This window comes from Leopardus geoffroyi, chromosome E2 (assembly GCF_018350155.1).
Source record: "Leopardus geoffroyi isolate Oge1 chromosome E2, O.geoffroyi_Oge1_pat1.0, whole genome shotgun sequence".
NCBI classification, from domain to species: domain Eukaryota; kingdom Metazoa; phylum Chordata; class Mammalia; order Carnivora; family Felidae; genus Leopardus; species Leopardus geoffroyi.
Genome location: NC_059335.1, coordinates 1,998,023 through 2,015,571, shown reverse-complemented (window position 1 = coordinate 2,015,571; position 17,549 = coordinate 1,998,023). Strand labels below are relative to the sequence as shown.

The window sequence follows — 17,549 nt, the reverse complement described above, 5'->3', positions numbered from 1 at the left end:
TAGACACCAGAATGCATTTAGATGAGCAATTCAGATCATGTTCCTCTTTTCATTGAGCTGACAGTCTTGTGGGGCCAGAGTCATCACCAAACAAGTTGAGAATAAGGAAGTTCCCACAAGTTGGGAAAAGACGGTTGGTCCCCAGCCAGGGAAACAAACAGCTACCAGAATCAGTTTTAAACCCATTCAACCGATCGGTGAAAACTCGCCTCAGAGAATGCACTTTTTGCAAGCCAAACAATCAGTGTCAGCACTTTGCTTTGGAAAGTCAGCCACTGAAAGAGCTCATCAAGGATGGACTCACTCTGATAAACACGCCTATAAGTGCCAACCAATCAATAGGGGTCTCACTTGAGAGACCACGGTCCTGTAGATGATGTCAACCTGGTTGTGTCCCAGAAGGCCTGCCAAACCCTGAGCTCCAAATTCTGTATAAAGTCAGTCGATTCTGTACAGAAGTGACCCAACCAGCCTTGTACTCCCCCATTATGGTAAAAAAAAATGAGTTCAGCATTGACCTTTTATTTCACATACTGAGTTGTATTCGTCTGCTAGGGTTGCCATAACAGAGCACCACCATGGTAGAAATCTATTTTTGTGCAATTCTGGAGACTAGAAGTCCAAGATCAAGGTGTCTACAGGGTCAGTTTCTCTTGAGACCTTCTTTCTCCTTGGCCTGTAGATAGTGTCTTTCCCCTGTCCCTGTGTATATGCAAATTTCCTCTTATAGGGATAGTAGGCAGATTGGATTAGGGTTTACTCTAATGACCTCATTTTACCTTAACTGTCTCTTGAAGGGTCCTATCTTCCAATACAGTTTCATTCTAAGATACTGGGCTTAGGACTTCAACATATGAACTCAGGGGATATAATTCAGCCCATAACAGAGTAGTAGTCTTATTGTGGAAGTGTGTGTGTGTGTGTTTAGTTTTTTAATGTTTATTTTTGAAAGAGAGAGACAGAGCATGAGTGGGGGAGGGGCAGAGAGGGAGGGAGACCCAGAATCTAAAGCAGGCTCCAGGCTCCGAGCTGTCAGCACAGAGCCTGATGCTGGGCTAGAACTCAGGAACCATGAGATCATGACCTGAATTGAAGTTGGACGCTCAACCGACTGAGCCACCCTGGCACCCCTATTCCTGCATTTCTAAGTTTTCTGTGCTTTCCTCGGAATATGTCTCTTTCCTCCAGTAGGAATGACAAAGTCTTTATTACCCCTGGTTTTTGGACACATGCCACAAGTTCTCCCTATGAGCAAAATTCATTTCACCTAAGTCTTTATATTCTGGGGTGCCTGGGTGGCTCAATTGGTTGAGTGTCTGACTCTTAATGTAGGCTGAGGTCGTGATCACATGGTTTGTGAGATTGAGCCCCACGTGGGCTCTGTGCTGACATTGTGGAGCCTACTTGGGATTCTCTCTTTCCCTCTATCTGCACCTCCCCTGCTCATGCTGGCTTTCTCTTAAATAAATGAACAGAAAAGAAAAGAAAAGAAAAGAAAAGAAAAGAAAAGAAAAGAAAAGAAAGACACATTGTAAAAAAAAATTCTCTATATTCCAAATTGCCCATTCATTGCTTGCCTGCCCCTCCTACCTAACACATTATCAACTTGGGGAATTTAATGTTCCTTGAGCAGAGGTAGACTGGAGAATAGTGAACCTATGGTGAAATCATGCGGTAGCCTTTGCCTCAGGATGTAATTAGCCTCAGATTGTTTCTCCCTACTGTCCTGTCCTCTCCCTTGGAAAGTAAACACCAATATGGTGAATTGCATATGGCCAGAACCAGTGCTTTCCACTTCACACTGCCTCAGGGTCTAGGCTTGCATAAGGTGAATCCCCCAAAATTTAAGGAGACACCAAAAAACTCAGTGCCAAAGATAAATAATGTTTGAATGCAACGTTTTATTTATTTATTTATTTATTTATTTATTTATTTATTTATTTTAATTTTTTTTTTCAATGTTTATTTATTTGTGGGACAGAGAGAGACAGAGCATGAACGGGGGAGGGGCAGAGAAAGAGGGAGACACAGAATCGGAAACAGGCTCCAGGCTCTGAGCCATCAGCCCAGAGCCCGACGCGGGGCTCGAACTCACGGACCGCGAGATCGTGACCTGGCTGAAGTCGGACGCTCAACCGACTGCGCCACCCAGGCGCCCCTTATTTATTTTTTTAAACAAAGTTTTTTTTAAGTTTATTTATTTATTTGGGTGGGGGGGGCAGAAAGAGAGAGAAAATCCCAAGAAAGTTCTGCATCCCAACGCAGGGCTCGAACTCATGAACCACGAGATAGTGACCTGAGCCAAAACCAAGAGTCAGACGCTTAACCGACTGAGCCATCCAGGTGCCCCTGAATGCAACATTTTAAAGAATCAAAATGAATGCAAAACAATCTGTGATGAACGGTACCAACATTTTAAATGAGGCCATCTGGCATTGCTGATTTTTCCGTTACCCTCAAGCTCTGACATAACGTGGCATGGCACTGTTACTGACACTGTCTTTAGAATTCTTTTAAAAAAATTAAGTTTTAAAATCACAAATCAAAATTTTTAATTAAATTAAATATTACAATCAAAAATTTAAATGAAATTAAAGATTTTAAATCTAGAATTTTAGTGAAATTAAGATTTTAAAAATCTAAAAGTTTTGTGTTTTGTTCACCATGGATTCTTTGGCATTCATTTTGATTTTTTAAAAAACAATCCACTAAAATCTTCTTTATCTCAATTCCTGAACTTTCAGCCTATGAGGGCAATGCCTCACTCACCTCATCTTTTTTTTTTTTTTTTTTTAATTTTTTTTTCAACGTTTATTTATTTTTGGGACAGAGAGAGACAGAGCATGAACGGGGGAGGGGCAGAGAGAGAGGGAGACACAGAATCAGAAACAGGCTCCAGGCTCTGAGCCATCAGCCCAGAGCCTGACGCGGGGCTCGAACTCCCGGACCGCGAGATCGTGACCTGGCTGAAGTCGGACGCTTAACCGACTGCGCCACCCAGGCGCCCCACCCCTCACCTCATCTTAATCCAAGCTTTGCTCATCCTCTCCCATCCTCTCCCATGGCCGCCTCTTTCTCCAGCCCAGACCTCTGATCAGAGTTAGTTGACTCCTGGGCCTTGGTGCTTGGATGGCATTGAGCACCTGAAGTGCAAAGCTTGTAAGAAATCCGATCAGGTCTTTTTCAGACAGGACCTTCTTCCAGCAATTCCCAGCTCAGCAAATGGGCCACCATCCATCCAGTTTCCAAGCCACAGAGCCAGAAACATCTCTGACTACTCCTCACACCTCTTGTACCAGAAAATTTATGGGCTCCCCCTTCAAATGCACCTTCTTCCGTCTGGCCTCCTCCCCTCTGCTTCTCTGTAAGCACCCCCTTTTTCTTCATCCCCAGCTTTTCTCATCCTTTGTCAACTCTTTAATACTTTGTATTTTATTCTTTCCAGTTTTGTTGAGATATGTAAAAAATCCTAAGACTCCACCAAAAAACTGTTAGAACAGATTAACAAAGTCAGTAAAGTTGTGGGATATAAAATCAATATACAAAAGTCAGTGGCATTTCTGTACACTAACGATGAATTATCTGAAGAAGAAAGAAAATAATCCCATTTGTGATAGCATGAAAACCAATAAAATACTTAGAAATACATTTAACAAGGCAAGTGAAAGTTCTCTACACTGAAAACCATAGACATAAACCATAGAAGACACAAATGAATGGAGAAATATCCCACATTCATGGATCGGAAGAATTAATATTGTTAAAATGTCCGTATGACCCAAAACAATCTACAGAGTCAATGCAATTCCTTTGCCAACTCTTGGCCTCCTCAACAAGGCTTGTCCTGACTTCCCTGTTCAAAAATGCAGCACCTTCTCCCTTCCACTGATGAGGCCCCTTCCTTGACCTAACTCTACTCAGGCTTCCTGACTGGGTTCCCCAGCCTTCCACTCTGTCCTTGGCCTGAGTCAATTTGGCAAAACTTCCCTGTCATTGGTCTGATCGCTTTCAGACTTGTATCACCCTGGCCTACCTTCAGCAAGAATCCTATTAGGTCAGTTTAGTAAAGAATTAACCTACTTCATAATTTTTCACCCATCCCTGGCTGTAAATCTCCACTTTTCCTTATTATATTCAGAGTTGATCCTGATCTCTCTCCCCTACTGTGGTAGCCCATTGTGTGTAGCCCCTACTTTGAAAGCCCACTGTAGTAGCTCTCTTGAATAAAATCTTCTTTACCATCTTTGGGGTGCCTGGGTCGCTCAGTCGGTTGAGAGTCCCAACTCTTGATTTCGGCTCAGGTCATGATTTCATGGTTCATGAGATTGAGCCCCCACATCAGGCCCCATGCGCTGACAGCAGGGAGCCTGCTTGGGATTCTCTCTCTCGCTGTCTTTTCCAAAATAAACAAATAAACTTAAAAAAATATATGTCCTATAAAAAATCTTTACCGTCTTTAACAAGTGTCATGAAGGGTGGAGGTGTTAGCTGTGCTGGTAATCATGTTGAAGTATATAAATGTATCAAATCCACACATCGTACACCTTACACAATGTTATACGTCAATTATATCTCAATAAAACTGGAAAAAAGTGCCCTGAATAATTTTTCCTTTAACGCTGCCTAGCATTCTCTACCATCTTTAACAGGCTCACATATCACTTGCTAGAACACTGTATAATTTCCTGAATGATTCCATTTATCTTTTTTGGCTGTCCTCTCCTGTTAGTCCTAAATCCTGTTAGAACAAGGATTTTCGACTTGAGGCAATGTTCTGCCTGCGGGACATTTGACAATGTCTGGAGACATTTTTGGTTGTCCGAACTTGGGGGTGGGGGATGCTGCTGGCATCTAGTGGTGGAGACCAGGGACGCTGCTGAACACCCTACAAAGCACAGAGCGGACCCCTACAACAAAGATCATCCAGCCCAGAATGTCAGTCCCTCCAGGTTGAGAAAAGCCACGCTAGAATGTGAGTTCCATGAGGGCAGAAATTTCAGTGTGTTTTGTTCGCTGAGTTAGAACAGCGCAAGGAGAACGTTTTCCATTAGTGAATCACCTCCTTAGTGGTCTCCCTGCCTCTATGTAGCCTCCCTCCAGCCCAGTCTTCAACATCAGCTGGGATGCCCGGGTACAGAGCTGACCAACGGAATGGCAGAAGTCCCCCGGTAGTTCAAGTCCAGGTGGCTTGGCAACAGGAACCTGGCCCCTTTTGTGACCCAGGGAATGGAGGGGTAGCCCGGGCTCACGTTTCCAGGAGAGATTTGTTCCTGCCCATTTCCGGTATTCTCCCCAAATGTGCCTCCTGGAGGCCCTAATCCTCCTTCAGTAGGGGAGTTTAGGGGAAGGAAAGGAGTAGAAATGACCCCACACTGCTCCCAAACCTGTCCTGGCTGATCTGGCCTTCTTTCCCTGGAAGGAAGTGATGTTTTTACTCAGGAGTAAAATCTTGGCAGGTCATTAGCCTACACATCTCTTGGGAAGGGAAATGCCTATCATAGTTGTAAGGCAGAAGCATGGATATCAGTGCACCTGTCCCCCTGACCACAGTCCCCGTATACCACAAGCCACAAAGTCCTGTCCATGATGCCTCAAAACACCTTCTTCAGACAAGATCTCTCCACCTCCTTTGCGGGGCCCCCTGGCCCATTCCACCCTCATCTTTCTCCTGGATTACGTCATCAGTCTCCTGATGGTATCCCTGCTTCCATTCCTGCCCACCCTCCGATTGATTCCCCACACAAGTAAGATTTTACCACTCCCTTACTTCAAACCGACCAACACCCCCCGCTCCAATTGCTATTAGAAAAAAAAAAAAAAAGAAAGAAAGAAAAAAGAAGAAGAAGCTCCGTTATTAAAAACCATTAGACTTTGAGGCAGAAGAGGTTCTTTAATTTCCACTTAGGAGGGTTTAGGGGAACAATAAACCCTCCATAGTACGAGGTGAAGAGAGGCAATTGGACTCACCTTAAAGCTGTGTTTGTACATTTTTCCAACTATGATACAGTATAACTTACTGTGAGTTATAAACAGATGATGGCTAAGAATACTGTGGGTGTGTATGTTTAGGTACCTACAGAGCTGGGTTTCCCAACATCAGTGCCTCTGACACTGACGTCTGATTATTCTTTGGTGTGTGTGGCGGTGGGGAGGCCAACAGCATCCCTGGCCTCCACTTGTTAAGTGCCAGGAGCACTGGCCACCCCCAGTTGTGTGGCCAAACTCTTCCCCAGACGTTGCCAGATGTCCGCCCAGGGGTGGGAAGGGGTGGGGGGGAGCGCAAGGTGTTTGGTGAGAACAGGGGCATATGTTCCTGAAGAAGGAAAAAGTGGGAAACACAAAGTGGACACAACGCGTAATGTCAACTCCACAAAGTCAGGGGCTCAATTTTTGTCTGTTTTGTAAGCCGTGGTATCCCTAGCACCTGAAACAGTGCTTTGCACAAGTAGGCACTCTGGTAAAAATTGCCGAATGAATAGTGTCCTCACAGTTTCATTACAAGTGGTTTTACGAATATATTTTCACTGGGAAGGTAATGTGTGAAAATATTCCAAAATGTTCCCAAGACTCATCTCTGGTTACTCTTGTGGGTGGTTTTAATTTTTTTCCATGTATGTATACATGTACATATGTGTGCATGCAATTTCCAAAGTAGTTGCAGTGTGGGCACATATTCCGTTTAGCATGGGAAGAATAGAACAATCTTCTGTAAAAGAGACAAGAGATAGGCCAGCCTGGACAACATATTCCTTTCAAAGCCAGAACAACTGTGGCGGATTAAGTCCAGGCTCTGTTCTTCCTGCCCCTAGCCCTGTCCGCCCCCACAGCTGTCATTTGATCCAAGGACACATCTGCAGGCTCAGCAAATGGGGTAACACGTGGCTGGCCCTCCCTTGAGGAGATCCCTGCCCAGCAACTGCTAACCATCCCTATGTAAATGTGGTCCCACTTTTAGGGAAGGGTCAGGGGTCAGCCACGTGGTTATACGCAAGGTGGGAACTGGGGAGCCCGGATCTTGTACATTAAGTTGTGCCCAACTGTCCACGCCCATGTCTTTCAAAGCATTCCTCTTCTCCCCTGTCTCCATGACCACACGTTAACTCCAAGTCACTTTGGACTTGAGTGGCATCTGATGCGCTTTGCTTACGGTCAGAAGGGTCTTCACTGGAGAAAAATCTGTTAACGTCGCCCTCCTTGCTGAAAAGCAGTCAGCAGCCCTTGGGATGAAGACCACCCCCCTCAGCATTTATTGGACGTTCCAGTAGAGCCAGGCTCTGCCCATAAATCCTGTTTCTTTTGCGGCCCCTCCACTCCAGTGGTCTCACCTCTCTGAACCCCCGTGGAATGGGCATCCTGACAGGTCCTACTTTAAATGAGGGAACTTCTATGGAGTTCTTGGTGGATGCTGGATGCCCAGTGCCAGCGTAGGAGGATTCTTCCTAAGGCCTTTTTCTAGGCATGGTTCGGTGTCTCCCAAGACCCTTGTGAGTGCCAGACATTATGCTGGGGCAAGAGTGATGTGAGAAACAGGCTGGGACTCTGCCCACCCATTCTACTTCTGGCTATAGACCCAAAAGGATTAAAAGTAGTGTCTCAGACATTTGCACACCAATGTTCTCAGCAATATCACTCACAAAATCAAGAGTCAGAAGCAACCCAAGTGTCCGTTGATGAATGGATGGAGAAACAAAATGTAGTCTGTCCGTACAAATGGAATACTCTCCAGCCTTCCAAAGGAGGGAAATTCTAGCAGGTGCTACAACGTGAATGGACCCGGAGGACATCACGCTGAGAGAAATAAGCCAGTCACAAAAAAGACAAATACTGCAGGAGCCCACTTTTAGGAGGTACCTGGAGGAGTCACATTCGTAGAGACAGAAAGTAGGATGGCAGGCACCAGGGGCTGGGGCAGGGGGAAATGGGGAGTTGGTTTTTAACGGGGCCACAGTTTCAGTTTCGCAGGATGAAGAGTTTGGGCATGGGTAGTGGGGACAGCTACCCAACAATGTGAAAGTACTTAACACTATTGAAGTGTACACTTAAAAATTATTAAGACAGTGAAATTTTACACCATGTGCATTTCACCACAATTACAAAAAAAAAAAAAAAAAAAGGCAGACTGGGTTTCCACTCCCCACGTTTGTCACAATGCCCTTCTTGGAGGCCACTCTTGAGAGCCAGACTGGGAGCTGTGGAGCTCTTACCCTGAAACCCCTTCCTTCCCATTGCCTGTCCTTCCTGGTTCTGTCTCCACTTTTCAGGACCCTTCTTCTGGGAGACTTTCCCTGATCCCGCCCCGAATAAGAGAAGTCCCAGTGGCAGGCTGGTGCTGGCCTGCACGGGCTCAGAAGAGCTCCTGGGGCTCGTCTCTTTCCAGCCGCATCTTCAGTGACGCGACCTTGTTAGCTTGAAATCAGCCACAGTGGGAGGATTTACACGGTGGGCATTGGCGAGTGCTGCAAGCCATGCTTTTGTTCCCCCGAGGAGCCTGCTTCGCCTGCCCTGCTCCGTGCAAGGGGACATTGTCTGGTTAAAGGATTTATCCTGGCCATGCCCACCATAGCTACAGTCTCTGGGAACTGACAACACAGTTAAGAACAATGGAAGTGATGGTTGTAGCCATTACTACAGATTGCAATGTCCCTATGGCCTCTCGCCCTTATAAGACCCTTACGCCAGCCCAGAGGCTTTGGCTTAAGTGTTGTCTCTTTAGAGGGGTCTTTTCCCCAAAACTCCAGCTGGAATAATAGTCCCTTATGCCCTCCAAAAATGTGTGTCACCTCCTATGTGGCCCCAGCCCCACAATTAATACCTATTCTTGGATGTGGATAACTGAGGTCTCCTCCAGGTTATTTACAGAGTGATACACAAACCAGCTACAAGATCCCTCCTCACCCTTCTGAAGCCTCTCCCATGTAGAAATTCCCAAGGAACCAGCAGGTTACCCTGTTTTATTATCTCCATTTTTAAAATTGGGGTAAAGCACACAGAACATAAAGTTTACCATCTTAAACATTTTTCAGTGTACAACCCAGTGGTGTATTCAACACTGTTGTGAGACACAAGTCTCCGGAACTTTTTTATCTTGCAAATCTGAAATTCTGTACCAATGAAACAACAACTCCCCATTGCCCCCTTCCCTCAGCTCCTGGTAAACAGTGTTCTTCTCTTAGTTCCATTAATGTGAATGCCCTAAGAACCTCACAGAAGTGGAATCATACAATATTTGTCTTTTTGTGACAGGGTCTTTTTCAGTTAACATCACATCCTGGAGGTTCGTTTATGTTATAGCAGGTGGCAGGATTTTCTTCTCTTTTAAGGGTGCATAATACTCCATTGTATGGATGGACCACATTTTGTTTCTTCACATCCGTGTGGCTTCAGCCTCTTGGCCCCTGTGAAAAACGTTGCTGAGAACATGGGTGTGCAAATATCTCTTTGAGACCCAGCTGTCAATTTTTTTGGGTGTATGCCCAGAAATGGGATTGCTGGATCATAGGGTCCTTCTCTTTTTCTTTCTCGGAGGGACCTCCCTACTGTTTTCCATTGCAGTCCCACCATTTTGGAATGCCACCAACAGTGTACACGTGTTCCAGTTCCTCCACATCGTTGATGACACTGGTTTCTTTTTTTTTTTTTCTGTTGTGTTCTTTTTCCTTTTTTTTTTTGTAATCACCATCCCAATGGGTGTGAGAGGACATCTCATTGTGGGTTTGGTTTGCATTCTCTGATGATCAGTCATGTTGAGCACCTATTTAAGTACTTGTTGGCCATTCGTATAATCATCCTCAGAGAAGCGTCTGAAGTCTTTTGCTCCTTTATTGTTGAATTTAGAAGCTCTTTGCATATGCTTTGAATATTAACCCCTTGTCGGCTCTACCATTTGCAAATATTGCCTCCCATTCCACATGCCCTTTCATGTTGTTGGTTTCCTTTGCTGCGCGCAAGTTTTCAAGTTTGTTGCCTGCTTTTGCCTTCGTCGCCTGTGTTTTTGGTGTCACATCCAAGAAACCATTGCCCGTTGCCATTAGTTTTAAAAGTTGTCTTGACCTTGTCAGAGCCCCCATTCCTTGGTCCGCCCCCCCCCCCCCAGGAGAAAAGGAACAAATCTTCATGAGCTCCGGTGACTCCTCAGAACTTAGCACAGTGCCTGGGACGTGGGTATGTAAGATAGTTGTTGCATGAGCCCCATTGTTGGGTGTCTGATAGAATTGTATTTATAGTTTACACCAGACTGTCCCAGGCAGGGTCTCTGAATTCCTGTAGTCGGCACTATGGAGGGAGAACAGGGGCTTCCAGAGGGGAACCACCTGTCACTGACCTGTACTATGGCGTCTGAGGGAAAGACCATGGCTCCTGGGGCCCCAGAGGGCTCTGTACCAGGCCTGGGAATTGGGAGCCTTCTTGCTCTTTGATTTGTAGGGTGCATGGGGTGAGACCCTTCTGCCCCTCTCTACCTGCTCCCCTCCTCTGCTCTGCAGGATTCTGGGGCCAAAAAGGGGGATATAGGAAGTTCCGGGTTTTGCCTGAATCCTTCTCACTGCTGCTAGAGACAGGCTTTACTGGGTCACCTGTCCCGAACGTGGATGAGAGCAGAGGCAGGGTCTCTGTCTACCCCATTCCTGGATATGAAAACATTTACAAGTGGGTCTGCTTACCTGCTTCCTGACACACATTAATAGAGTCGAGGCCTCCTCCATTCCTGGTATGAAAACAGTAACTATCTTTCCCTTTATAGTTGGATTGCATCCCTGAGATCCCGCCTGTGTACAGATCCTGTACAGGATCAGGGACAGTGTACAGGACAGGGGGCTTGCCTGAGGTTGCAAGACCAATGGATTGGGGGAACAAGCTTTCTTCCGGCCACCCGTAGCACGGGCCTCCAGTCCCAGCTGGGGGGATTAAGGAAAGGAGGCTCCTGGCGTCCCTCAGTCTGGTGTGGCAGCCTGGGAGTGTCCCAGGAGAGAATGAGTGGGCCAGAGGGCTGGAGGCTCCAGATCAATCCAAGACCTGAAGGTCATTAGAGCTGTGGCCTTCAAATGAAGTTACTTGTAACCCTGGAGGCACGCACGCCCCCCAAGGCAGGGAAGAAAGACAGAAGAAAGGCCGATTGTTTAAGAGAAGCAGTTTCCCAGAGAGGCGCCAGTGATGAGAGGCACTCTCCAGATGAATAGCATACCTCTCCCCTGCCCCCCCAGTCTCACCGAGGCCCATTGTCTTGGGCTAAGAAAACCCTTGGGACCCCAAACCAGGAGACAATTAGAAAGACTGCTTAGAGCAGGAGGGAGTAAAGGGGCCAGATCTGCTCTGACAAATCAAGGTTAAGGCACTAAGTGAAAGGAATATACTGGAAATAATGCTGTGCTTCCTGTTTTCCAGGACACTTACCCAGACTTGTAAGAGAAAGGCCTTCACTAGCTTTCACCGACAGATGATTGTATATTGTATCTCCATCTTCGATAGTCAATAAATACCCAGTTCACTCTTAATCATTTCTCTGCCAGCGTATTCCTCCCAATCCTTATTTTACTGGGTAAACTGGTGCAGGGCCCGTGTTGTGGATGCTACAATAAGCGATGGATGATCTACAACACAGTTATTATATATTATTAGTATTTATTGTTTTACACTTATATGTGAAATTGTATTCATACACAGTTATGTATGAGATTGCCATATATAATATCGTGATACATATTTCGTTGTATGTTATAAGATTGGTATAATATAATCATAATAATCTACAACAAGTGAGGGACAGGGGCGCCTGGCTGGCTCAATGCACTTGATGTCAGGGTCATAAATTTGAGCCCCAAGTTGGGCATAGAGATTACTAAAAAAAATGAATACATTTTAAAAAATAAGGCAGGGGACATACTCCTTTTGTAAGCTGCCACCTTCCAGCTTACTCAACTCAAGCTTTCTTCTTGAGTTGCTTTGGATACGGACAGTCTCATTGTAAGCAATAAGTAATATTCATCCAAGATAAGCAGGTGAGCTGAGCTGTGTTACAGTGGGTGCTCACAGTAAGCTTTTGGTTGGATACTTCCAGAGATTGGTTCTTTGGTTTTTTGTTGTTGTTGTTGTTTGTGTTTCATTTTTCATGTAGGGAAACTGAATCAGGAAAGGGAGAGGTAGTTTGTCCAAGAGCTAGTACACAGCAGAGCCAGGATTTGAACCGCGTGGTTTGGGAGGAACGAGTTGCACTAGTAGAAGCCCACTGTTCAGGACGTGGCTATTTGGTGCTGCACGTGGTGCCACGACCTTCTTCTCACGTACTGTGCGAATCACAAGGGGCCTACCATCTTCTTCCAACACTGCCTTCACACCTGCATCTGGGCCCCGGTGTCTCCCCTCACTTGTTCCTCTGCGGGGACTAATGCGCTCCTCCCTGAGGCCACCCTCCCCGCCTTGGATCCCATTCCCCTCTCTGGTCAAGGGCATCCCTCCTCACAGGCATCCTCCCCCCACATCCACATGGCTTTCTCTCCTCACTTCCTTCCCATCAGGCCTCTGCTTCTCACCTACACTGTCCCACGGAAAGGCCACTGCACTGACAGCTCTCAGAAGTACTTGACAACTTATCCTCTCCTTAACCAAGTCAAGATGCACCACTGACCCAGCTTCACTGGACCTCCATGGCGATGCTCTCCTCCAACCTTCTTCCTACCTCCGTGACTGTGCTATAGTGGCCCAGCCTCCACGGTAGCCCCCAGTAATCCTCACCTTCTGGTATTCATTCCCTTGTGCCCTTACTTGGGTGATATGCCCATCCCTGAACTAATCACTGAGGCCAAAAGGACCTACCGCGCTGTGGGCCAGACCTGGGTCCTTGGCTGCTCCTGGAGTCAGCAGGGTGGGGATCAGCCCCACCTGAACCATATGACAAGAGAGTAAGAGAAGAGCTAGTCTCAGAAGAGATGGAGTGAGTGCTTGGCCGGCAAAGACAGCATATGGGGTGGGATGCATAGTAGCTATGATGAGAAAAGTGAGGCATGCATGTGTGTTCAGATAGTGAAACACACCCGCCGGCCTCATTCAGATCCACTTTCGTGTTTTCCGTCTACACTCACACATTTCTAGTGGAGTAGCAAATATTTCTGCTTACTTCTTTCTGTGCAGTGTTCAGCAAGTGGGTCTATTCATAGTTCATGCTTATTTGGGGCTGCCTAAACGCGAAACACAGTTTGTGTGCTTTGTATAGATTTTCTTACTTTATCCTCTACAATCCTATGAGGTCATACTTTTTTTTTAATCATCACCGCTGCTTCCCACATGAAAATATGGAGGTACAGAGAGGTTAAATGACTTGTTTACAGACACATTGAAAATAATTAATGGAGTTGAGGCCGTATAGCATCCCTTAACCACCATATATTGTGTTGCATCTCTGGAATTCAATTTGTTTCTGTTTTTTTTTTTTTTTTTCTTCACATTTTATTTATTTATTTTGAGAGAGAGAAAGAGAGAGAACATATGGGAGGTGCAGAGAGAGAGGGAGAGAGAGAATCCCAAGCAGGCTTTACACTGTCACCTTGGAGCCTTACACAGGACTGGATCTCAGAAACAGCTCAAACTAGTTTAGGCAAAGGGGGAATTTCTTGGCTTCTGTAACCAAATCCCAGAGCGGGGAAGGAGTGTAGCTGTCCTCAGGGTGGTGGAATGCAGCCAGCAGCTGTCTCTTCTACCACTTGAATCTGCACGTTGGCATCAGACCGTCACGCACATCTTCCCCATGAGGTCAGAACAGTGCTATTCCTAGGTTACCCGTCTGCAAGGATGAGTCTTCCTCGCCTTGTCCTTAGACGGCTCTGAACTGGCCTGAGGTGTGCCACACACTCACCCGGTGCCCAGGGCACAGAGAATAATGTTATAGTAGGTCACCTTTGGTGGGAATATGGGTAGAGGAGAAACAGTCCCCAAAATAAGGGGTAGGGTTAATATCCCCAAAGAAACAAGGAGGAACCAGATCTCATTTGTGGGGTCTCGGGATCTCCTTCCTGGAAGCAATAACCTTTGAGGCCTCAAAGCTGCGCAGGAAATGATTGAAAAGAGGAGCAGGGGAGGGGCGAGCACAGGGTTGAGTGGACATATGCAGAAGTCTGGGGATGAGAGGGTTGAGGAAACCCAAAGTGGTTTTTTGCAGCTAGTGTGTAGAGGTGGTAGTTGTTGGGGAAGGCAGGGTGTACGTAGGTGCAGAGGAAACTGCAGGGAGTCTTGTGGAGCTTGAACTTGATCTCAAAGGTAGTGGTACACTTTGGATGGACGTAAGGTGGTGCTAACCAATACTCACACTCTTTAACCAACAAAACCCCCTTCTCCTTTTGGATAACCCCCCTCCCACCCCCCTCAATGTATGGGACTCCTGGGATCTGTACCTGGTTAATAGAAACCACTGTAATTTGCTCCGGGATGGACATGTGACTCCATCTGGGCCAATGAGGGGCAGCACTCAAAGCTTTGTGGGAAAAGCCTAGGGATGGAGAGGGATGGATCCCTGATCAAGATTTTTAAGAATCCGGGTCAATTTACACCTGAAGCCAACCACCCCTGGGCTTTTCAGTTACTCAGTTCAGTACACAACTTTTATTTCTGTTTGTTTGGTTTTGCTTTAGCAATTAGTATTTCTGTCTCTTGTCACTGAAGACGTGTCACTAAGCGTGAGGGGGAGTTAGGTTGGTGCTTTGGAAGGATGTCCCTTTTGAGATTGGATGTTGGAATGGAGAGAGCCAACGTGGAGGCAAGAAAGCAGAGGAGACATAACGGTGGAGTGGACTAGAGACTTGGGACACGTGTCTGTGTGAAGGGTGGTAAATGGAGACAGAAGCATGGAGAGGTGGAAGGCACATTTATGAGGTAGATGTCACAAGACATGGCAGCTCTCTGAATGTGGGGGACGGAGAAGGGGGGAGAGTCAGGGATGACTTTAATGTTTTTAAACTGAGTGGGGACAAGGGCTTAAGATAGGGGTTTTATCTGTCACACACATTTCCTATCTAAGTGACAGAAAAATAAAGTCAAGTTGGTTTAAACAAAGTGAGTGGGAATGTCTTGTCTCCCTATCTGTAAAGTTCAGAGTGCTTCAGGCACGGCTGGATCTAGCATTTCAAGTGATGTCATTAAGATGAGATCTTCTGGGGCTCCTGGGTGGCGCAGTCGGTTAAGCGTCCGACTTCAGCTCAGGTCACGATCTCGCGGTCCGTGAGTTCGAGCCCCGCGTCGGGCTCTGGGCTGATGGCTCAGAGCCTGGAGCCTTTTTCTGATTCTGTGTCTCCCTCTCTCTCTGCCCCTCCCCCGTTCATGCTCTGTCTCTCTCTGTCTCAAAAATAAATAAACGTTAAAAAAAAAATTAAAAAAAAAAAAAAAAAAAAAGATGGGATCTTCATTTCTCAGTCTCTGGGACCTGCTTTCCTCTGATCGGGCTTCATTCTGCCATAGGCTCTCCCCTCAAGATGGTAAAGATGCTACCAACAGCTCCAGGCGTGGGTGCCGCTTGCCATTGCAGCAGTGGAGACGGAGTGCCTCTCTCCCAGTAATTCTACTGAAGTTCCAGGCCCATCCGTGAGTCAATCCCTGAGATGCTGGTTGCACAGACCTGAGACATGTGTCCATTCCTAGATCAGAAGTGATGTCCTTCCCACTCACCGCAAAGGGCTGAGAGTAGGGGTGGCCTGGCCCCTCAAATGAAATAGGAAGCATGATGACCAAAATAAAGGGGAGTGCTTGTTGGGCGAGCAAACCAACAGGCACCCGATTCGATGAGTACGAGATAATTCAGTGAGTAACCCAGTGTCGGGGTGGGGTGGAATTGGGGATCTACAGAATGCTTGAGGGGCGGGGGGGTAGCGTCTTCAGGGAGCTCAGTGAAGGTCTGGGGTTGAGCGTCTGGGGTTGAGGGCAGGTTTGGAAGCTTGGATGTAGCTGCATTTGAGATGGAGACGGTATTTCATGTGAGCCCCTGCGGTATGGGAAGCAGCCCGCCCCGATCTGATCGGAGGGTGGCTTGGAGGCGGGAATTACCTTGGTGTGATCAAAGACCCAGATGAAGACCAACAAGGCCAGAGCCCTGGGGAGTGGCGGGAGCTGGGAGGCAGAACCTCGCGGGCCTTGTAAATGCCTTCTTGAACACTCTGCTGGAAACCATAGCAAAGATGTAGACAGAATGAATAGGGTGTGGTGTCACTGACCTATGAGGGTCTGCGGGAGGAGGGCAGACCATTCGTAAGGACGCTAAAAAGAAGAGGAGGAGGGAACAGAGGCAGGGCATTTCCGTGTCACCTTCCTACTCTGGTAGGATGTTCAACACAGCCCAGCCAAGACCGGTCACCCTCAGTTTACTGACTAGAGACCTGTGCCCAGAGCTGTTAGTGGCCTGCATCCCAGAGCCACAAAGCTCTGGGGCTCAGTGAGTGTCTGAGCCAGGACGTGACTGAATAGGAAGACCCTCTTCCAGATGCTGAGTCCCGGGAGTGCCAGGTGGGTTATGGACCTCATGGGTTCTGGAAGCCTGTCTTCAACTTGGGTCTTGCTAAGTCCGTTCTGCAAAGAACAAAACCAAAGAGCCTGGAAATCGGACCACCTGGCTGAGCTGACCTGGGCCCAGAAGGCCCCTCAGCTCGAGGTCTGAAAAGAAGGGGTTAAACCTTCCGGCCCATTTGTCCTTGGAACCTCAGCTTGCATCCCACCCTGGAATTTTCCTCTGAGCTACAAAGCCAGGCCAGCTGCCAAGCCATATATACATTGCAGGGTAGCCAGGCAACGCGGCGCTCTTTCTGGGAAGGCTCACAATGTGGTCACTGTTTTGTAGACGCCAGGTTCCAGATGGAAGAAAGACTTTAATCCCCAGCTTCAAGGCTGTTTGGCACACTTCACTCCTGAGATCCCGCGCGGGCCAGTTTTCACTCTGACTCTCCAGCGTGGCCATTTTGTCACATTCTGTTTCTGATGTTTTAGATTTTAATCCTTTGCAAGTTGGGTTTGCGTAGAGAGGGGAGATGGAGACAAGACCGGAGGGAAGTTTAGACACAGAGAGAGGCAGGACCTCCGTGTCACGGTGAAGGCATGAGAGCGAAGTGGTAAATAGATGAACGGCAGAAGAAAGAGAAAAGGCCAGGAAAGTTAGCAGGAGAGCCTCAAGTTCTTGATCAGTTAGGGAACACACATCAAAAAAACACAATGCCAGACTTCCAGACAAATCCAAAAATTAAAATATCGTTAAAGGCCGGGCTCTCATACACGGTGAGTGAGTGTTTTAAAGGCATGACCTCCTGAAGGGGGATTTGGTCGGACTTACCAACATTTTGAATCTGGGGCGCCCTGCTGGCTCCATTGGAAGAGCGTGCAACGCTTGATCTCGGGGTTGAGTTCGAGCCCCATGTTGGATGTGGAGATTACTTAAAAATAAAATATTAAAAAAAAATTTTTTTTTGAATATGCATAACCCCTGACACAGAAAACTTATTTCCAGTAATTAGTCCTACAGGACTCACGGGAGCGCACCAGGTAGTTGGCAACTGCTACTCTTGTGTGTCCGTCCATATAGGAACGAC

General features: G+C 46.9%; 1 protein-coding gene across 1 annotated transcript in view; it reads left to right on the top strand.

Annotated features, from left to right (window-relative positions):
* Positions 1-15,765, top strand: part of LOC123578448 (serine/arginine-rich splicing factor SR45-like) — a 42,608-nt gene extending 26,843 nt beyond the window's left edge. The window contains exon 3 of the mRNA XM_045441322.1: positions 15,439-15,765. Coding sequence (XP_045297278.1) covers positions 15,439-15,565 — 127 coding nt within the window. The 3' untranslated portion in view covers positions 15,566-15,765. The remainder of the gene's footprint in view (positions 1-15,438) is intronic.
* The last annotated feature ends 1,784 nt before the right edge of the window (positions 15,766-17,549 follow it).